General features: G+C 56.7%; 1 protein-coding gene across 24 annotated transcripts in view; it reads right to left on the bottom strand.

Annotated features, from left to right (window-relative positions):
* The window catches only part of KIF1A (kinesin family member 1A), a 91,234-nt gene that overhangs the window by 34,362 nt on the left and 34,655 nt on the right, over positions 1-22,217 (bottom strand). For 7 of the 24 annotated variants that reach the window (XR_008381176.1, XR_008381178.1, XR_008381177.1 and 4 more), the window contains exons 11-27: positions 16,855-16,930; positions 15,354-15,432; positions 14,345-14,487; positions 13,831-13,857; positions 12,226-12,437; positions 10,806-10,885; positions 10,344-10,419; positions 9,033-9,112; positions 8,769-8,875; positions 7,610-7,693; positions 5,512-5,692; positions 5,365-5,437; positions 5,120-5,213; positions 3,780-3,928; positions 3,271-3,449; positions 1,837-1,974; positions 898-1,155 (exon numbers count right to left, since the gene is read on the bottom strand). Coding sequence is in view for 1 of the 24 variants with exons in the window: in XM_053597056.1 (XP_053453031.1) it covers positions 898-1,155; positions 1,837-1,974; positions 3,271-3,449; positions 3,780-3,928; positions 5,120-5,213; positions 5,365-5,437; positions 5,512-5,692; positions 7,610-7,693; positions 8,769-8,875; positions 9,033-9,112; positions 10,344-10,419; positions 10,806-10,885; positions 12,226-12,437; positions 13,831-13,857; positions 14,345-14,487; positions 15,354-15,432; positions 16,855-16,930 (2,036 nt within the window). In the remaining 23 variants the exon portion in view is untranslated. The remainder of the gene's footprint in view (positions 1-897; positions 1,156-1,836; positions 1,975-3,270; positions 3,450-3,779; positions 3,929-5,119; positions 5,214-5,364; positions 5,438-5,511; positions 5,693-7,609; positions 7,694-8,768; positions 8,876-9,032; positions 9,113-10,343; positions 10,420-10,805; positions 10,886-12,225; positions 12,438-13,830; positions 13,858-14,344; positions 14,488-15,353; positions 15,433-16,854; positions 16,931-22,217) is intronic. The other 17 variants (XR_008381185.1, XR_008381187.1, XR_008381186.1 and 14 more) reach the window with 5 other exon arrangements.

Genomic DNA, 22,217 nt, shown 5'->3' on the forward strand with positions numbered 1-22,217 from the left:
AAAATAAGTCAATCCAGCTGTTTCAGGAGCTGAATTTCCTCCTATTATGGCTGGTCTACTACTACTTCTGATTTTCCCTTCAACTGACTGGCTTACTGTGATAATAAACTCGGAGGCAGCTATATTTGCCAAATCCACCTGAAGGGCAGGGCCTCTGCGCCCTGGGCCTGGGCTTCTCCGCACCTCTGTTCCAGCTCCCGATTATGGCCTCTCCCATGTATCCAGGAAACCTGAAGCCATCCTCGTCTTTAGACAGGCAAGATCTGCCCAGACCCCACATTTTGGGGGAGGTGTGGGCAGGCAAGCAGCTGCCTCCACTCCCCACAGAAGGCCCTGCCCTCCAGACGCTGCCTGAGTTCTCCTTTCTGCACAGTGAGTAGAGTGGCCCTAAGAGCTCTCGAGAGCCTCTGTCTCCTCTGGACAACAGTGGAGGAGGGTGAAGCCTCTTCTTCAGCCAGGACAACACCAATCCTGGGGAAGGATTGGCACCTTCCATGGTAATAAACACAGAGGCAGCTATATTTGCCAGCCCTCACCTTTCAAATACCCCTCAGACTCTTAGGGAGGAATTTGGGTATCTGTGCCTGAGCCAGTGGCCACCTCCTGGGGTTCCTATGGCCTCTCTGAAGATTTAGTCCCACCTGCCCAGGCCACAGCTGTGTGCTCTGGGCCAACTGCCTCTTCTATGACTGGGACCTAAAATCTCCCTGCTGGCCCAGAGAAGCCATTTCCAGGGACATGGGCGCCCAAGTGCCCTCAGGCCCCTTCATGGGGCCAGCCCCCCCACTTTGCCGGGGGAAGCCCGGGGTCAGCCCTGGCGGCCCACCTGTGCCCGAGCAGTGCTCCTGTGCAAAAGAGCTGGTTCCTTCCCAGCATGCTGTCCTTGACCTCACCAACCTTCCTACTAAACTGAACAGGGGGGGCCGGTCGTAAAACGGGTCCCGGCCGTCGCACAGCACGTGCTCCGGAAAGACGTCGTCCTCCAGGTCCTCCTCCTCCTCCTCCTCCTCCTCCTCCCCCACACTCTGCTCCTCGGCAGGCTCGGTGGCGTCGGAGTCGGGGCTCGAGAAGGTGGGGGAGGGGGTGAGAGCAGCCATGCGTTCGCTCATGCATGTGTTGAGAAGAGGGTGGCTGCTGCAGCCAGAGACGGCTGGACTGAGGTTAGTGCGACAAGACAGAGAGAAGTTAACACCAGCTACTCGCGGGACAGACGGGGTGGGGCAGGTGGGAGTCTTCTGTGTAAAACCAAAACCAAACACATAGACCATCAAGAATGCTGTTTTAAAAGATGAGAGAACCAAAAATGCACCCCATTCCCAGGCTTGGAAAGAAATCAAGTATGGTCAGCAGGAAGGTTCCAGAATACACCAGCAGGTGTAATTGAGAACAGGGGTCCCGGCCAGGTGTGACTGAAGCCATGTGAGGACCCATGACCTTGGCCATGTTGAGGCCTCAGAATATCAGTCATGGGGGTTTGGGGGCCAAGAAAGGAGGCAGGGCTCTCTGGGGCCCTGGTGAGCCGCCCTCAAGGTCAGCAGGTGACCCGGAAAGCTTGCTTGGGAGCCTCCTGCACTCACACACATGGACCCTGGGCCTGCAGTGGGTGGCAGTGCTGAGACCCTCGCCCAGGTTCAGGTCCCCTGAAATAATCAGGCCTGCAGGGTGCAGAGGACCCTTGGACTGGGAAGCACAGGGCAGGGGTCTGGGGGCAGGAAAGGGCACCTTGGGGCTCCTTCCTCATACTGGGCCAGGGCCTTGGGAGGAGACCCACTCCCACCCCCACTGGTGTCTCTTTCCCTCTCACTCTCTCAGCCAGGGATGAGAGGAGGCGCCCACCTGCCCACCAGCCGGAACCAGGGGAAGCGGTCGTAGAAGGGGTCTCCGCCGGTCACCACATTATCACAGTCCTCAATGACACTGGAGGGCACCTCTGCCGCCCGGTCGTACATCTCCCGCATTAGGTCCAGGCGCTGCCTGCAGGACGGCAGGGGCAGTGCAGGTTCAGGTGGCTGGCACCATACACCTCCTTCTCCTGGGGACAGCTCAGCCCAGCTCCAGCCTCACCACCCTGCTCAGGGTTATCAAGGCTCAAGGGGTTAATGGAACAGAAACCCCTCTGTGGCCCTAGGCATCCTCGACCACAAGGGACACTGTGCCAGATAAATGTGTGCATTCACCCCTTATACCTCCCCAGGTCCTGAGTGTCAGGACTGGCCAGGGGCTGGGGGGCAGGCCAGGTTGGGGACAGAACTGCGCAAACTCAGAAATGGCCATGGTGTCACAGAGCCTGAGAGCTCAAGGAACGAAGGGAAAACTGCAGATGGGGCATGGAAGACCCAGAAGTATCTGAGAAATTATTATTCCTGAAAAACCAAAATCTCTCAGAAGAAAGGAGACACAATCATGTGGCCTCCAGGGCTCGGGTACAACACATACAGCACAAACAGTGGACATGCACCTCCCTGAGGCCAAATGACAGCTGCCGGGAGAACAGGAGGGGAAGAGGGGCACGAGTTTGCATGTGTCTGGACGTGTGCATTTCCACAGATGCCTCTGTGTGTGTGTGTGTGTGTGTGTGTGTGTGTGTGTTGCCCTGGGTGCATGGGTGTGACCACTGATGTTGTGCCTGTCAGCTAAAGGAAAGTATGTGAATGCCAACTGAGTATGTGTTAGGGCATTTTTTATTTTCTGTATTTTATCGTGCTTTGGGAGCCCCAGGGGCCTTCTAGGCTGGGGAGAGCCCCTCCCAGGTCTAGCTGATTCCTGGTCAGTCAACAGCTTGTTGGTATGCCTGCCTTTCACACGCAAACCCGTCCTACCCCAAGCACCTCATTCCTCTAATTTTTCACCCAGAGAGCCAACATTCCCCATTCTGTATTGCTAAGGCCCATGCACCAGATGAGGGTTGGTCCCTGTGCCCCAAAGCCCTGTGGAACTGTCCACCCTGGCCAAGCTGAAGCAGTCTCCTGTCCAGCCTTGCCTTTACCATGGAAACCCCATGAAGGCTGCTCCTCCAGACCAACCTTGGGGTCTTCCCTCAGGCCCTGAAGACAGGCTCAGCCTCTATGTTCTGGGCCACAAGTGACATCCCAGTCCTCCCTTGATGGTCAGTCCTCCCATTGACCTCTCTGAGTGGTTACTCAGTCACCTGCACAATCTAAGGACTGGGACACGTCAGTCAGCATGTGGGGATAGCAGAGCTGAGCTATGGGGAGGGCACACAGCCTCAGCCAGGCCAGGAGGAAGGCCCTGCACGCCCTGCAGCCACACCTAAGCTTCTCCAAGGTCCAATAGTGAGTGGCCCCATTCTTCTGGTCCTGGACCTCCACAGCCACGATGGTGCGGGGGAAGGGCCGTGTCTCTCTGTCTTTGGCAGCTTCTGGGGGCAGCAGGTCAGGGGGCAGAGGAGAGTAGAGCGTGTCTGTGAGGAGGACAAACTGGAACTGGACCTGCGATGGGCATAAGATGACCTCTTGTCAGCCTTGAAAGGGCTTCCCTCCACCTCCCAGAGATCTCAGTTGCATGACCCACAACAATTAGCTAGAACCTTGCAACCAACCACTGAGAAGACCACCTGCTTCCCACCTGCCCACCACTCCCCATCACCCCTGAGCAGGGAGGGCACAGCATCACCTTGGCTAGTCCTGAGCCTCCCTAAACCACCCATCCTTCTGGGGCCCAGTGCCAAGGCCTGACTGTAAGTGAACATCCCCATCACACACAGGTGGACGCCCTCTCTCCAACAGAGAGGAGGCAGTGCAGCCAGCAGGGCAGCCCACCTTCTTCTTCAGCTCCACACTGATGGCATTGGCCTCCTTGAGGAAGATGGCATTGCCCCACAGCAGGTCCCGCAGGGATGTAAACTGGTACCACTTCCACTTCCGGAAGGCCCACAGAGCCAGCTCACACTCTCTCTCCGTCCATTGGACTATGGGGAGGGGCCATGTGGTCAGCACAGGAGGGCCAGGACACTGCCCTGCACCCCACCCACTAAAACCTCAAGCCAATCGATCACTCTACGGAGTTCCCCATGCTGACCCTGTGCCTGGTGCGTGCCAGGGTCAGCAGGTAGACAGATCAAAGGCTGAGGGGTTACTCCTCCACAGAGTGACCTACAGGTGGACAGGCAGGGCTATCCAGGCCCTTCTCCCCAGGCTCCCTGACAGCTTGGGCTGGGGTCTCCGCTTGACTCCCAATTTCACACTAACTCCCCTTGGTGCACAGGAAGAAAATCTGGGAGAAAGATCTGCCATGGTCAGCAATGTGAAAAGTTGCCCCCAAAGAAAGAGGTTGTCAGCTCCCTGGGTAGAAGAAGCCTCATTGAGCATCAGCTTAAAGGTCAGAAGGGTTGGGGGCAACACCACCACCGATAGCCATACATGCCATCTAGGGCCAGTAGGGGGCTGGGGTTCCCTGGCAGAGCAGGCAGGAGGGCAGGCCAGGGGCTCCCACCACAAGCTCCTCTGCCTACTCACCCACCATCCCTGTCTACTGGGCCTTCGAGAGGACCAGCAGGGACACCAGGAGAGGCCTGTCTTTGTACCAAGCACCCCTGGCCTTTGGCCCCACCCCCCACCACCTGATCCAGAGCCCTCAAGCTTTGCAACAGGAAAGGAGTTTCACTGAGTAGAGAAGGCCAGGAAAGGGGCAAGACCAAGGTTGCACCAGCACAACCATGCTGACTGGGTGGCCAGAGGCCAAGATGGCTGTGAACTCCTGTCCCGGTTATACCCTACCTGCCCTTTCTGTGGGCCTCCCTCATGTGACAAAGGTGAGGTATAGAGTGGACATGTCCTCAGGGCCCCCATGAGCTACGTCGCCAGCAGGACAGGGTAAGTGGACACACGTGAGTGTGGTAAGCCCTGGCCAGCACCATCCCCTCATCATCCTGGTGCTCCCATCAGAGCCAGTGTGTGTTTGCACACAGTGTGTGCACGTGTGTGTGTGTGTGCATGGGGGACCCTGCCTGCTGCAACACAGCCTTCCCTAAATCCCAGGGTGAGGAAGTCTCTCCCTGAGAGATCAGTCTAGATCCCAGGGCAAAGGTGCCCACCTCCAGGGTGGGCCCAGGGGCTCCCTCTCCTTCCAGGCCCTGCTGTCCCCATGCTCAGGCTCTCACCTTCATCCTCCGGTTCCTCCTCCTCCTCGTTCACCTCTGAGTAGTACCTGGAGTCCATCTGCTTCTGCAAAGCCTCCAGCTTGCTTTCGTAGTCCTGCAGAAAGCAAGCCCTGTGGCTCACTATGGACAGCATGGCCCTCTGCGGCCCTCCCTGCCTGGGCTTCTCACACCCCACTGCTCAGGCCCAGGAGATGAGGGCAGGCGTGGGGGGGGCCAGGGCCCAGGAGAGCAGGCAAGGTCCTCACCAGCCTCTGCTGCTCCAGCAGGTAGGTGGCCTCCTCCCGCTCACGGCGGTACTGGTCCTCCAGCTCCTGGAGCCTGCAAGGGGGTGGCAGGGTGAGTGTAGGCGGCGGCAGTGAGGGGTGGGCACCCGGCCTTGGCCTCGGCCTCACCTCTGCTCCATCTCCTGCTTCATGTCAATGCCCTGCTTCTCCAGCAGCTCACGCTGGGCGAAGGCCCAGTCCACGGGCTCAGCAGGTGTCTCCGCACAGGGTGTGCGCTCACGTTCCTGCCGGGCCTGCTCGGGGTGGTTGAAGCGGAACACGTGGCTCTTCCCCATGATGATGCGGTTTCCTGGGAGACAGAGGCAGAGCCGGCCTTGTGGACCCTGTAGGTCTCTGGCAGTGCCAGCAGAAGAGGGAAGAAGAAGGAAGGGGTGCAGGCTGTCTCCAGTCCTATCTCTTACCCTTCCTTCCTCGCCCCTCCTTACCTCCTCCTAAATCCACCTGGTCATTTACAAACTAAAGATATGGGGCCTCAGCTGGACTCCAGTGTCTCTGCAGGTTCTCCCATTTCAAGACAACCCCACCTCAGCCCTACAAGCCCCCTCGTTCAGACATCCAGCGTCTAGGGCCATGTGTACCCCATCCAGCGTCTAGGGCTGAGCCTGGACACCAGCATGGAGAGCCATGCAGGGCACCACGGTACAGATTCACCGGGCTTCACATCTGTCTCCCCCACTAGAGGGAACACAGGGCCAGGGTCCATGGCTGAGAGGCTACAAGGTCTACAGGAGGAGAGAAGGTGGCCAAGAACCACAGGTGGCCACAGCATCTCAGTTCAGGGCCTCTGAGGATGTGGGTGTCTACCCAGCTCCCCCAACCCCAGCACTGGGGACCTTTCCTGGACCCACCCCATCTGCAGCCCCCATAGCAACACTCTGTCTGTTGGACAGTCCCACCTACATGGAGGCTCTTTGGACAGCCTGGTTTCCATCTACTTTCTCCTCTCTGAGGGAACAGCCCAGGTCCCACCCTGTGTCTGCAAGGTCCTCTCCTTTCTGCTCAGAGAAGCTGGTCACTTCTCTGTTCTCTGTCCTTGAGTCCACATGCAACCCAGCTCAGATACTGGGAGGGAAACCCCAAGATGAGCCCCGTCTCTCAGCCCAGCACTGCCCCAAGGGCCCTGTGCAGAAGGGCCAGCCCCATAACCACCACCAGGACAGCACCTGCGCTTGGCCGCACCGGCCCCCAGACAGGCTGACAAAGAGGGCCCCCAAATTCAGGGTGTTCAGAGTGTCCCTCCCTCTACAGTGTCCTTAGGGTCTCCAAAGGCAGGGCCCTCGATCCTAGAAAATTCTACTGGACACCGGGCCTCCTCACCCCCTCTGCATGTCTCAAGCCAGCCTGGGCAAAGGGTCTCCATCATGCCAAGACAAGATCTTGACCCTGGCCAGAGTTGATATGATAGAAAGTTTCATGGGTCAGCTTGGTCAGGCTGCAGTGCCCACCACGGTATGTCCTGCACATGTGGCTAACACTGACAAGCAGCTGACTAGCTACAAAGAGGACCCACCATATGGGTGGGCCTTGTCCAAGCTTTCTTGAGGAAGAGGAGAGTCTGCTGTAGACGATCAGTCCCCTTCTTCCTGAGATCCCAGCCTCCTGCCTGCTGGAGGACTCAAACCCCCCTAGCCCTGGTCACATGAGCCAATTCCATGAGATAAATTCTTTATACATGAGCACGTGCACATGTCAACATATCTATCAGGCTACATCTGTCTCCACAGCTGCACTGACAAGCCTGCTGCTTCTGTTTCTCTGCCGGAACCCCCACAGCCAAGTGATAACCACACATCTCTCACGACAGCCACCTCATGAATTCTGCCTGGCTTCTCTGAAGTAAAGACTTTGTACCCCACGTGTGTGTGTATGTGTATTCTACAATATCAAGAGCACAGCAGCACCTGAGAATGGAGCCAGAGCCTGCAACCCCCCAGCTCAGCCCCACCAGGGAGGCGTCCTGACCCAGGGCAGGGGCTCTTCCCACACAGTCTACCCTGGGCTCCTCACTCAGCCTATAGTGTCGGCTCAGGTCCTGGGAGTCCCAGGCTGTGTGGACGGCGTCTTCTCTGCTCAGGCCTACAGCACAGGCCCCAGGGTCTTGGTGCTGTGTGTCCAGAGCCACAGGAGTTGATTAGGCACCTGCAGGGAATGGGGCCCTCACCTCATGCCCCTGCCTGCCCACTGCCCCCTGAGCCCCCAGCTGTACCTGACCGTAGGATGCTGGGCTCGGTGACCTTCTTGCCGTTGACATAGGTATCTGCCCCCTCACAAGGCTCCAGGGTCACCACGGCTACAGGACAGGTGAAACAGAGAGGAAGACAGGAGGGGCTATCATCTTCAGTGGCTCAGCCCACCAGACCCCGGTGTGGCCCACCCAGGCCCCTCTCCTCCTACTAGCCACAGAGTCTGAGTGCTGGCAACATCTCATTTGGGCCTCAGAGGAGCTGGGGGAGGGCCTCACGCACTTAATAGAGAAAAGAAGTGACCTTTAGAAGGAAGACACATGTGCCCAGAACAGAGCCAGAAGGCCATGCTGAGCCTGGCTGCCCAAGGCCCGACAAGGTCTCCAGGTGGACAAAGATAAGAAATGTGTCCCAGGGTTCCCAGAGCCCTCTGGGCTTTGGGCCCACCCCCACAGGAGAGAGCAGACACCTTGTAAACAGAGAATTCTGGGAGAATCAACCGTCCCCTACATTGCTTAGGGCCACTATCCTGAGGCAGCCAAGTTAAATGGCAGGCATGGGTCATGGGTCTACAGGCCAGAGGCTGTCCAGACTCCTGCCAGAAGATGCCCTGAGACCAGGTCAGGAGCACCATGAGGGCACACAGACACAGCAGGCCCACCAACCAGACAGATAGCACCAGGCAATGGGGATGACCCTATGTCCCCTTCCAAAGGGAGGCTGGTGGGCAGTGAAGTGGACAGATGGCCGATAACAGCCAGCAGAGAAAGGCAGTGGGCTAGAGTAGTTTTCCAGCCTGGATCTGGGCTTGCTCCTCCTGGCTCAGTCCTCTGCCCCATGAACCCCACCCTATTCCACCAAGCTTCCTGGCCAGCAGTCCTAGCACAAGGGTGGAGGGGACAGCCCACCTATGTCCCACCCTCAGCCTTCAAAGAGGCTCAGGTCCCTAAAGCAGCACCTGCCCTGGCCGCAGTGCCACCGGGCACTTTCCTCAGCACATTTCTAATGGAGTTGTGCCAAGACTGACCCAAACTCCACAATGTGCACACATCCTGCCTAGAAGTATAATGCCCCCTTAGAGCTGGGGAGCTGAGGGAAGTGACAAGTGTCCTGGGCCAGTGCAGCCAGCCGCACTCGGCTGACCAGCAGCAGCACCAGACAGGGGCTGCAGGGCAGTGATACCTTCGCTGCCGCCCCGGGAGTCGCTCCGGAATACACAGTGCTCTTCCTTGATGAAGTGCCCGCTCAGAACGATGTCCTGCCTCCTCTCTCCATCCTCCCTGCCCACTCTGCAGGGTGGGGGCACCATCAGCATAGCAGCCAGGACCCAGCACAGCCCTGATGAGAGCCGCCTGGGGATGCCCAGCAGCACAGGACATGGGGTACCACCCCAGCAAGCAACCACACCCAATGGACCCCTGTGGGGGACAGGGAGCCCTCCCCCACCTGGTGACCCCATCCTTGATGTAGTACAGGAGGCACTCGGACATCAGTGGGTCCTCATTCAGGTTGACAAGATGTGGCGTCTGGTGGGAGATGGAGGTGTTACCTCACTGGGGGGGAAGTGGAGCCCAGGGCTTGTCCCCACCTGACCTCCCCAGTCACCAGGCCACCATCAGTCCTAGGCCTGGCATCCTGGGGAACTTGGTGTCCTCCCAGCCTGCCAGAGACCACAGAAAATGGGGAGGAAAATCTCCCTAAGAACCCCAGGCCCCAGCTCAGCTGGTCACTCCTAGCCAAGGAAACCAAAAACAAAGAAGTCCTCAGCCAGGGCCAAGCCTACCTGCCAGCAGGCCTCCTGTGCACACCTGGTCCTCCTGTGCATACCCAGGCCTCCTGCACACACCTTGGCCTCCTGTGCACACCCAAGCCTCTTGCGCACACCCAGGCCTCCTGCACACACCCGGGCAGCCTCCTGTGCATACCCAGGCCTCTTGTGCACACACAGGCCTCCTCCACATACCTGGGTCTCCTGTGCACACCCAGGCCTCCAGTGCACATTCAGGCCTCCTCCACATACCTGGGTCTCCTGTGCACACTCAGGCCTCCTGTGCACATCCAGGCCTCCTACATACACCCAGCCTCCTCTGCACACCTGGGCCTCCTATACACACTCAGGCCTCCTGTGCACACCCGGGCCTCCTCTGCACACCTGGGCCTCCTCTGCACACTCAGGCATCCTGCACACACTCAAGGGTGCACACACCCAGGGTTGCACATACTCAGGGCTCCTGCCTACACTGCACCCCACATGAGCTGCTAAATGGAGGTAAGGGGGAATACTTGGAAGAAGCTGTCTTGGAGCTATGCCTCATCTGAGGGTCCCAGAGCTGGGCACCAGTAAGCCAGCTGGGCCTGATGGGAGAAGAGGGGTCCCTGCTGGAACCAGCTGGACCTGACTCTGGCTGAACTCTAAAAGGGCAGCTGGCTCCCAGCTGCACGTCCCCTGCCCACACAGGACACAGGCTCTGAGGCAGGTCCAGAACCCTACTTCTTGGTCTCCAGCCTCTGTGTGGCCCACCCTAACCCTGGGTCCAGTCCCCAGCTCAGACAGTGAAGACACCCACGAGAGTCCCAGTGAGACATCCCCTGTGGAGAGGTGGAGCCAAGATCCTCACACAAGAAAGTGTCTGGCCGTGGTTGTGGCCACCCCAGTTTCTGAGCCAGACTCTGCCACACTCCCCCTCCACCAAGGACCATGTATCACCTGGTCTGACCAGGTTAGGGCCAAACCACAAAACTGGAACCAGCTCCTACCTTTTTGGGGGAGAACACACCCAAAGTGCCACCATCCTCTCTCATGGCCACGCCCATCTCAGCCAGCAGGGCTTCCCTGTGGGGACAGAGCTGTGGTCAGCATATACTCCATGAGGTTTCCAAGACTGGCCTCACCCCTGCCCAACCGACTGACTATCCAGCTGGGAGCCAACAGGCCTCTGGCCACTGTGGCCCTGGGAGTGCCCACACAGCAACCCATCTGGTCAGCAGATTAGGGTTAGGGTTAGGGCATCCACTGATGGCACCAGACTCTCAGCACCACTGTTACAGATCAAGTCTATCAGGCCTTGGCCACTGGCCACAAGTGGGGGTTCCCTGGAGAGAGGGATGTGGCCACCCGGGTGCAGGAGCCCAGGGCTGAAGCCAGGGCTCAGTGCTCGCCCTGCTGGGCCATAGATCTGCTGGCTGCACTCCTCCCCAGCCTCGGTGCCCCCAGCTCACCTCTCCATCCGGATGGCTTCTGTCCGCCGCAGTTTCTCCTCCCAGGTCTCATTGAGCTCGGCTATGATTTTCTCTGTCTCCTGGGGGGTGGGATAGAGCAGAGTGAGCTCCAGGGCTGGAGGCAGGGGTGGGGCTACGGGGGCATAGCGCACGAGAGCCCACACTCCAGACGAGAAGGCCTGGAGGAAGTTCAGAGAACACACACCTTTCCCGTAAACACACATGAGACCTGGAAAAGGCAAAACGGATCTGGAGGGAAACTCAGAGCAAATACACCTGGAATGAGTCTGCTGCTATGGCTCCGTCGCCCTCGCAACTGCTGAGAGGGGCTCTCATCCCTCCTCCAAACAGTGATGCTCCCCAACATCAGTATGGGCTCTCCTCTTCCTTCCTTCCACACCCCAATGGGCCCTCAAGTCCCACGGGGGCTCCCAATGGCCCGTGGCCCACACACCCCAGGAAGGCTCCCCACACTCCAGGAAGGTCCCCTCTATACCTCATGTGAATCCCTACACCCTAGGAAGGATCCACATACCTCAAGTGAACCCCCATACCTCAAGTGGACCCCCACACCCAAGGAGGGCCATCAAACCCCAAATGGCCCACCATATCCCAGAAGAGCCCCCTCCACCCCAGGTGGACCCTAAGCCCCAGGCTCACAGGCCATCCCTACCTCATCCTCACACCAGCCTCAAGCCAGGCCTCCATGCCTTGGCCCTTCAGGCTCACACCTCTGCACCCCTATATCCCCACACAGCCCCTTTGCTGGAGAAATGTGTTCATGGAAAACCTAAAACAAGTCAAGCCCATTGCTGGGAACCAGGGAGCACAGCCTGGGTATGAGGGTGACCATCCACACGCAGGGGTGACCTGCAGGACACCTCTGCAACCTGCAGGACACCTCCCCACCGTTCTCAGAGAGTAGAGGCTCTGTGGGACGATGGGCAGCTGCTGGGAACTAGTAATGATGCCGGCAAAGGAGGCACTGTGGGGCTGGGAGGAATGAGACTCCTCACCACCTGGGGGCACCCCAAGATCTGCTGCACCTTGAACCAGCACCAGGCCATGCAACTGAGTGTTGGTCCTAGACACCCAGCACTTAGCGCTTCCCCCTTCAGCTTGGCATAGGGTAGGGGGCACAAGCTGTCCAGACACTGAAGCCCAGGGTCCCTTTCTGCCCAATCTTGTGCAGTCCACAGCCTGTGGACCCCCAAGTGACTGCACTGGGCTGCCTTGGCCACTGCAGAGAGTGTGGCACCAGGTGTGCTGGGGACAGACACAGTGCACCTGAGACTCCCACCACTGCTTCAGGCTGGCCCTAGGGGGACAGCTGTGCCCCGGAGAGGGCTAGGCTTCTCTGATTTTCCCGAGCCTGCCCTGTTTTGGGGGGCTTGGTTTCCTCAAGTACCCTGGCCCTCACCTTCAGCCTTTCGATAGCCTCCTCACTGCCTGGGGCAAACAAGATGCGCTCATGGAGGCTGGACACGGAGGCAGCACGGCTGGACAGAGCTGAGAGCGAGGATGAGGGGCTCATGCCCACCAGGGCGTTGGTCACTGTGGAGAGATTGTCAGGGGCTTGATGCAACGCTGCCCTGCCACGGTTACAGTTATTGTTCTCAAGGTCGGACATGTCTACGGGGAGGAAGGGAAGGGCAGGTAGACAGACAGGAGGGAGAGAAAAGAAAGACAGAGTTGGGAGAAAGCAAGATGATGGTGCCAAGAAAGGGGAGAAGCAGAAGGCCCTGCCCATGGCCCAACACAAGTGCATGCAAGGCCTTTCTGCCGCTCCTCATCTATGGCGGGCCAGGCCAGGCCAGCAGCAGCCCTCGCCCACCTGGCCCCCAGGCCCACCCTCCCTGGCAGCAGCTTAGCACAGGTAGGCCCCTGGCACCCTGGCATTCCTCATGCCCTACTGGACCTTCTGCTGCCCCTCAGCTGTATCCCAGGCCCACTGTCAGGCCTCCAGCTCACGTGTGGCCACCCAGTGCCTTTCCCCTGCCTTTTTCTGCACTGCTTGCCAATGGCGCCCAGTAGCCACCCTGCACTAGGACCCCCAGGTCATCCTCATCTTTCCTAGGGCCCATCTGCCCCTCACATTAACCCTTGGCTGGGGCCACTGTGTATCCCCAGCTGGGCTGTGCTGACCATTCAGCCCACTAATGTGGAAATTGGCCCAGAGACCATCCTGAAGGAGAAGTGAGCCAAGGCCCTCTGGAGTAGACCCCCTACACCTCCGCCACCTGGGACTCACCCCAGCCCAGGGCTCATTCACCCCCAAGGCCTGAGGGCCAGGGCTGTAACCCCCTTGCGGGGGCCGGGCAAGGCCCCTCCTAGCAGATGCAGACACACCACAGGGCAGCGGCAAGCAGAGGACCACACAGGCACGGGGGAAACTGAGGGCCCTGCAGCCCAGGGCCAGGCAGGCAGAGAACCCACGGAGCCAGACCCAAGGCAGAGGGGACACAAAGGCTGGCAGGACATGGCAGATCTGCTGCATGTGCTCAGACTCAGGGCACTTCCAGAGGGAGGGGTCCTGGGTGTGTGGGTCGGCTGGAGAAACCACCCAGCAGGCAGGGCCTGAGCCAAGAGCCAGAGCCAGACCCAGAACAGGCCGTCCAGCCCTCCCAGCCCTTTGACATTGACATCTGGCCTTCTTAGGCCTCTGGGTACCCAGCGGGGTCAGCAGGCCTGACTGTGGTGGCTCACACTTGTATTCCTAGCACTCTGGGGAGGCCAAGATGGGTGGATTGCTGAAGTTTAGGAGTTCTGTTCTGAGAAGGCCTGTGCAGCAGCCTGACCTCCCTGCTGCCTCAGTTTCCCATATAGACCACAAAGATGGGAAGGAGCTGCTCGGGACAAGGCCTTACAGGCAGATGCAGCCCCACATCTACCAGGAAGGCCCTGGAGGGGCAGAGGCTGATATCTCTGGCCCTGAGATCCGGCCCTCCCCACTCGTGCTGCCCAAGGCCCCCGTGCTGGCCAGGCCAGAAGCAGAGATGCAGAGAGCAGAAAGGGGAATACACACATTTGGGTCCTCCAGGTACAGTGTTGGCTAAGGCGGAGGGAAGGCGTGGGGGAGGAGGAGAGACAGAGAAACAGAAGAACAGGTTTGTCTCCAGAGGGTGGAGGCTGGGAAGCCAGGAGCAGGAGGGTGGCTGCAGGCAGGGCAGTGGAGGCTCTGGCGTGGGGACCCAGGGGCCGCTGCAGCGCCAGCACCCATGACCTGCCCACAGGCTTCCAGGGAAACCGTCTCTGACCCACCTGGACCTGCACCAAACCCAGACCATGCAGCTCTATCCAGGCCAAGGCCAGGAAACTCAGCCCCATACAGGGCCCCTGCCCGGGCCTCCCACCCAGCAGGAGTTCTGCCCAGGAGCATGAAGCAGGGATAGGGATCAGGCCAGAGGGGCTGTGGGGGCAGCTTGGAGCCACCCCAGTTCAGGCTCAATGCCACCCCAGATGGCACAATGGCCCCTGAGGCACCCCAGATGGCACAATGGCCCCTGAGCCTGAGGCCCAGGACAGGCACAGACACTCACTGTCGGTGATGTCGCCGAGACCCTGGGCATACAGCAAGTCCCGCAGCCGGGTCACCTCATCCTTCAGCTCGCGGATCAGTTTGTTGTTGGGGTCCTCGTTGATGACAGCGTTACAGCGGATCTGCTTGGCCCGGTCGGCATACCTGGGCAGCAAAAGGAGCTGTGGGCAATGCCTGAGCAGGCCCGTGCCCGGTGGGCTCAGGGATGCCAGAGCCCTGCTGGAGCCTGGGGCCGCAGCAGCTGGGCCGGGGGTGGACCTGAGGTGAACCTAGGCCAGCACAGGCTGGTGCAGACTGAGGAGTCACCATCACTACAGGTCACTGGGAATGATCTCTGGGCCACAGGCCAGAGGAGACCTACCAGTGGGGTCACCCAGCCCCAGCTCACCCACTTGGAAAAACTGAGGCACGGGAAAAGAGACAGGGTAGCATCCTCTTTCCACAGTGAGGCCTTTGCCCTATACCTGTGGTCCCAGCGTGGAGGGAGCAAGTGTGAAACCCATGGGGAAACCGCTAGACCAACTATGTGTAGGTGTGTTCTAGCCCATTCCATGTATCAGCGGACACCCATAGCAACACGTCTGTCACAAGCAACTACCTGCATCTATGTCAGGCACACACCCTTTTTTTCTTTTTACTACTAGTGGTACAAAGTCAAAAGAAGCCTAAGACCCCTGAACCAAACAACTATATAGGCCCCTGCAGCCAGAAAGCCCTTTAAAGACACATCTGTGCCCCTTCCACAGCCTGCAGATGTGAGTACCATCCAAGCCTGCAAGCACAGCGCTCCCAGGCCCTGGGCCTCGTGCAGCCCCAAAGTGCACCCGAAAGGCTAGTGGGCATGGAACGGGGCCCAAGCAGGCCTGGAAGCCCTCACCTCCAGCCTCACAGAGTCCCGGGTGAAACCCCCCAAAAGAGGCACCCCTGTCACTGATGTTCCCAAGTCAGGCCTGGGAGGATCCATCCCCAAGGCAAGTGAGGGAGCAGAGCTTGTCCCCTGAAGAACACACCTCAACGTGCTAAGGGTCTCATCATAGTTGATGTCTGCAGGGCTCAGGGCTGCCACCATAGCTGTCCTGGAGTTACCACCTGCAGGAGAAAGACCAAGTTGTGCCCAGGAGGGACTCTAGGCCCCGGCACTGTGTCTGCCTCTCCAGCCCCTCCACATTTACAGATGGGGAGGCCACAGCGAGGACCTGGCCCCACCTGGTTGCCCCTTCATCTCTGCACTGGTCAGCCCATTGCTCATCTTCTACGGGTAGTTTTCCTCACATTTGGGGCCATTTGCAGCAATCAGGCCTCCTTTTCCTCATAACAGAGGGGAAGGCTATGAAGGGTTTTATGGTATTTACTCCAAGACAAAGAGGGTTTATGTTCAATGATTTTTCATACTTTACATTCAAAGAGCCTGGATCCCAGCATCACATAATGTGCTGCCAAGGAAACAGACTGTTTTATTTCTCTTCAGACTCTGATCACACCCACAGCCTCCCATGGAGTGAGCACTGGGCAAGGAGTCCTGTGAGGGCAGCAGCTCGGCAGCCAGGACAAGGTCACCACTGGCTCTGCCCCACCCTCAGAACCGCCGCTTGTCCATGCTCCCAGTTTGGAGAGAAACTGAAAACCAGGGGGATGATGGGACCCTACAGGAACTGAGAGGTGCTGGTGTGAAGGACTAGGGGCTAAGCCATGCCCCTGTCCTGGGGCTAAGCCTGGGCATGGCCCTGTAGGGGGGCCTCCTTCCCAGCCCACATCTCAGGTGAAGAGACAGATCCTCTGCTCTTAGCAGTACCCACCTGCCCCCCAGAGCTCCCACCTGTTCCCTTTCTACCCACAGGCCTGCCGTGGCTCTTGCTGGGGAATAGGTAGTCAGCAGGGGCTCTACAGGCTTCAGCCATGCTACTGGCTGAAGGTCAGCCAGGACTCAGTTTACCTCCCTGGGCATCAGGCTGTCAGGCTGTAAATGAGCCTGGAGAGGACACTGAAGCTATTTTTGGGAGGGGTGGGATCAGCGAGGGGTGTTTCAATCTCTACCTTCCCTTCTATCCCTCACTGCTCAGAACTCAGGCAAGGAGGAGGAAGGGGATTTATGGCAACCCCTCAAAACCCAGGAGGTGGGCAGGGCTCCCAGATTAGAGTCCAGACCCCTCTTACAGATGAGGAAACCGAAGATTAGAGAAGGGTGGGTACTGGGTATCAGTGTCACGGCTGACCTGACCCAGGAGCACTGACACCTGCACTATGAGTTCTTCAGTCCTAGAGGCCTCCTGGGCACCAGATTTGCTCCTGGTAACCCACAGCCAGACACTGCCCAGGACCTTGAGAAGGGCAGTGCCTTGAACTACTTAGACCCTCCAGCGGGGAGTGGGGGTGGCAGACACCTCTTAGCCTTGGCCCAGAAAAGGTAACAGGCCTCCTGGAGGTTAGGCATCCCCTTCCAAGAAGGGAAGATGGGCACTGCCCAGGGTGGAAGTTACAGCCCTGGGGACAAGTAAACTCAGGAGTTCTCACCCAGATTTTCCCGGAGAAGCCAGGTCAGCACAGAATCTCGGTATGGAATGAAATCTGTCTTCTTCTTTTTCTTGTTCTGTGGGGCAGGAATGGTCAACTTTGAACCCACTAGAGGGGCAGGGAAGAGGAGGGGTAGGCACTGGCCCTGGCAATGGAGCCCCTAAAGCCACAGGCTGGGGTTGGGGCCAAATTCTCAAGCCGCCCAGGCTACTCCCTGCCTGAACCCCACCTCGGGCGCCTCAACTCCAAGCCAAATCAAGTCCTCGCTGGCACAGTCCCCAGGTTCTGCCTTCAACCATCCCTACTATATCTGGGCCACTTAGCTAAATATGAACCCACACTCTACTCTCTCAAGACTGATCTGAGCTCACAGCCCATCCTTGAACACCATCAGTGACTCATCCTGACTAAAAAGAAAAAGTTTGAAGCCAGCTGTGGCATCCTAGGCCTCCTTGACCTTTGCCAGCTCCCACCCAGCGTCCTTCTCCCCTTCCACCTAGAATTCACCTTCCACTCTGCCATCAAGCTCCCTGCTCACAGTCCCTCTGTCAGTAGCCTGCTCTCCATCCCCCTCTAAGAAGGAAGCAGCCTTCATGCTCCTGCTTCCCTGTGGCTCCTAAGTCCTCTTTTAAGACAAATAGCGGTCAAAATATGGACTCTATCCATGTCTGCTGGGAAACCTGTGACTGACGGTGACCCCACTAGTTGTGGACATTCAGTCACTTTCCAATGTCTGCTTCATCATGCATTTGCTGGAGAAATATTTGCTGGGCATCTACAATGGCCCCCCAGGGTTTGTACCCCAGGAGAAGTGCCCAGGTGCCATCTCGAGGGTCGGCCATGTCTCAGGCTCAACGTCATTGTTTAGGACAGTTTGCAGGAGGAGCTCACAGGAGACATAAAATTTGTGAGCTCTTGACTGTGTCTCTCAAAGTGGGCTTCTGGTGACTGTCCAGGGTGGGAGGCTTTCCTTTCTTCCTGAGGATAGAAACTAAGTAGAAGAAAAACTCTATTTCTGTTTTGACTTGTGGTTATTAGATTCCAGAGGGAGAAGTTTCTGCTGTCTCGTCCCCCTGGATCCCATAATAAATGCCCCATAACCATTTGGCCACTTCATACCCTGCAGTCCCCTCACACTGCTCCACCAGTCACCAGCAATCCCTGTCCAGTGACCTCCACCATGTCCCAGGACCACCCTGTGCCCTCCCTCCAGCCTCTGTGCTCTCACCTGGTCTCCTGCCCACCACCACTAGCTGAGACCTGAAGGCCACATCCTAGACTAAAGGGGACTCCGCTTCTGCCAAGGCTGAGGACCTCAGATCAGGCCCCTGCCCCTAGCTGGCCACCTCTTCTTCATGCCTATGCCCTGCTGCCAGCCCAGTTCCTAAAAAGGTTTCAGTGAAGCCCCGACCTGGGAGTTCACAGGACTAGTCACACTGTCCCTGAGAGTCCCTGGTTCAGGCTCACAGGTTAGCAACACAGCACAGCTGTTTACATGGCCTCTCATACACCCCAAACATCCCTCACACATCCCCACACAGTCTTCACACAGTTCCTGACACGACTGCCACACAGCTCCCCACACGGTTCCCCACATGTTCATCACGCATTCCACACAGTTCCCTGACAGGTCCCCACACAGATGCCCACGAATTTCCCACCTGGGTCCCCACATAATTCTTCACACATTCCACACAGTTCCCCACAGATTCTACAAAGTTCCTCACACAGCTCCCCACGCAGTTCCCCACGTAGTTCCTCACACAGTTCCCCACACAGTTCCTCACATGTTCCCCACACAGTTCCCCACACAGTTCCTCACATGTTCCCCACACAGTTCATCACACAGTTCCTCACATGTTCCCCACACAGTTTCTCACATGTTCACACAGTTCCCCACACAGTTCATCACACAGTTCCTCACATGTTCCCCACACAGTTCTTCACACAGTTCCTCACATGTTCCCCACACAGTTCTTCACACAGTTCCTCACATGTTCCCCACACAGTTCCTCACACAGCTTCTCACAGGTTTTACATAGTCCCCACACAGTTCATCACACAGTTCCTCACATGTTCCACACACAGTTCTTCACACAGTTCCTCACATGTTCCACACACAGTTCCTCACATGTTCCACACAGTTCCCCACTGAGTTTCTCACACAGTGCCCCACACAGTGCCTCACAGAGTTCTTCAAACAGTTCCCCATACAGTTTCCAATACAGTTCCTCACACAGCTTCTCACAGGTTTTACATAGTTCCCACACAGTTCCTCACACAGCTTCTCACAGGTTTTACATAGTTCCCCACACAGTTCCTCACATGTTCCACACAGTTCTCCACATAGGTCCTCACACAGTTCCTCACACAGTTTTCCCCACAGAGCTCCTCACGCAGCTCCTGACAGTTCAAAACAGTGCCTCACAAAACTTTCCACACAGTTCCCCACACAATTCCCAACATAATCCTCACACAGCTCCTCACAGGCTTAACATAGTTCCCCACACGGTTCCTCACATGTTCCACACAGTTCTCCTCTGAGTTGCTCACACAAGTTCCCACACAGTTCCCAACACAGTTCCTCACACAGTTCCTCATACACTTCCCCACTCAGTTCCTCACAGTTGTCACACAGTTTCTCACACAGTTCCTGACAGTTCAAATAGCTCCTCACATGGTTCCCCAGCACAGTTCCTCTCAGAGTTCCCCACATAATTCTTCATACACTTCCCCACAGAGTTCCTCAGATAGTTTCTCATAAAGTTCCTCATAGTTTTCCACACACAGTTCCCCAAACAGTTCCTCACACAGTTACCAAACAGTTCCTTACACAGTTCCTCATACACTTCCCCCACACAGTTCGTCACACAATTCCTCACAGTTTACAACAGTTCCTCACAAATTTTTCCACATAGTTTCTCACACATTTTTCCACACAGTTCCCGACACAGTTTTCCCACACACAGTTCCTCACATAGTTCTTCACACAGTTCCTGACACTGTTCCTCACATAATTCCCCACACAGTTCCCTACACAGTTGTCCACTGTTCTTCAGTTTCTCCCATAGTTCAAAACAGTTCCTCACACAGTTCCCACTCAGTTCCTCACACAGCTCCTCTCAGTTCCTCACATTTCCCACACAGTTCCTCATACAGTTCCCACTCAGTTCCTTACACAGTTCCCCACATAGTTTCTCACACAGTTTCTCTCGGTTCCTCACATTTCCCACAGTTCCTCGCACAGTTCCCACACAGTTCCCCACACATTTCCTCACAGTTACCACACAGTTCCCCCATTTAGTTCCTGACACAGTTACCAACACAGTTCCCACACAGTTCCTCACACATTTCCTCACACAGTTCCCCATACAGGTCTCTACAGAGCTCCCACACAGTTCCTTCACACAGTTCCCACACAGTTCCCCCACTTAGTTCCTGACACAGTTCCCACACAGTTCCTCACACAGTTCCCCATACAGTTCTCTACACAGTTCCCACACAGTTCCCCCACTTAGTTCCTGACACAGTTACCAACACAGCTCCCACACAGTTCCTCATACATTTCCTCTCACAGTTCCCCATACATTTCCTCTCACAGTTCCCACACAGTTCCTCACACAGTTCCCACACAGTTCCCCCACTTAGTTCCTGACACAGTTACCAACACAGCTCCCACACAGTTCCCCACACATTTCCTCTCACAGTTCCCCATACAGTTCTCTACACAGTTCCCACACAGTTCCTCACACAGTTCCCACACAGTTCCCCCACTTAGTTCCTGACACAGTTACCAACACAGCTCCCACACAGTTCCTCATACATTTCCTCACACAGTTCCCCATACAGTTCTCTACACAGTTCCCACACAGTTCCTCACACAGTTCCCCCACTTAGTTCCTGACACAGTTACCAACACAGCTCCCACACAGTTCCTCGTACATTTCCTCACACAGTTCCCCATATAGTTCCCCAAATAGTTCCTCATACGGTTCCTCACAGTTTAAAACAGTTCCTCATAAAATTTTCCAAATAGTTCCTCACACACTTTTCCCCACACAGTTCCTTACACAGTTCCTCAGACTTGCCACACAGTTCCTCACAGTTGCCAAACATATCCTCACACAATGCCCAACATAGTTCCCACACACTCTACCACACAGTTGCCCACTCATTTCCTCACACAGTTTCTCAGAGTTCCTCACAAGGGTCCCAACACAGTTCCTCACACCATTCTTCACACAGTTCCTACACATTTTCCCACACAGTTCCAGACAGTTTCTCACACAGTTTCCACAAAGTTTCCCACAGTTTCCCACACAGTTCCTCATACAGTTTCCACACAGTTCCCCAAACAGTTGCCAACACAGTTCCTTACACCATTCCTCACACAATTTCTCACACACTTCCCCACACAGTTCCTCACAGAATTCCTGACACATTCCTCACACAGTTCCCACACACTTCCTCACACCATTCCCCACACAGTTCCCCACATCATTCCCCGCAGAGTTCCCAACACAGTTCCCCACACAGTTCCTACCCAGTTCTTCACACGGTTCTCCCACACAGTTTTTCCCACACACAGTTCCCCAAACAGTTCCTAACACTGTTCATCACACAGAGCCTACAGTTATCTGACAGATGTGACTGCCACAGTTCCCCCCAGGTTCTTTACATTCCCTCACACTGTTACTCACTCTTATCTCCTTATCATTCCACAGAATTCCTTGCACAGCCCCAGGTCCCACACACTTCCCACACTTCCTCTCCCATTTCCATAGTTCCTCACAGTTTTTTACACAATTTCAGAATTTCCACATAGTTCTCTGAACAGTACCTCACATCGACCTAAACAATGCCCCACAGGGTTTCTCACATAGTTCCACACACTCGACTCCCATGCGTCTCCGCACACCATCTCACACGACTTCGTCTCACACTGCCCCTCATACTTGCTGCTTCCCTGTGGCTCCTCACACACCTCCTCGCAGCTTCCTCACTGCCATACATATAGTTCCCTCCACTGCTCCTCATGGGTCCCCACACAGCCACACACGGCTCCTCATAATTCTTCCCATCCTGCCGCATGGCACTTCCCACACAGTACCATGCAGCCCCCCTAAACTCACTTCCCACACAACCTCACATCAATCCTTGTGCTGTTCTGCTCACAGCTCTCCACATAGGTCTCTATGGTTCTACATACCATTTCCACATGTCCCCTCGCCACCCCATACTTCCATAGCTCCTCACAGAGCATACACAGGACCCAACACTGCTCCACGCTGTGCCATACAATTCCTTGCACAGGGGCTCCTAACAGCACTTCATGTGGGTCCCACAGCATCATTCCCACCCAT

The sequence above is a fragment of the Nycticebus coucang genome, chromosome 7 (assembly GCF_027406575.1).
Source record: "Nycticebus coucang isolate mNycCou1 chromosome 7, mNycCou1.pri, whole genome shotgun sequence".
In the NCBI taxonomy this organism is placed as follows: Eukaryota; Metazoa; Chordata; class Mammalia; order Primates; family Lorisidae; genus Nycticebus; species Nycticebus coucang.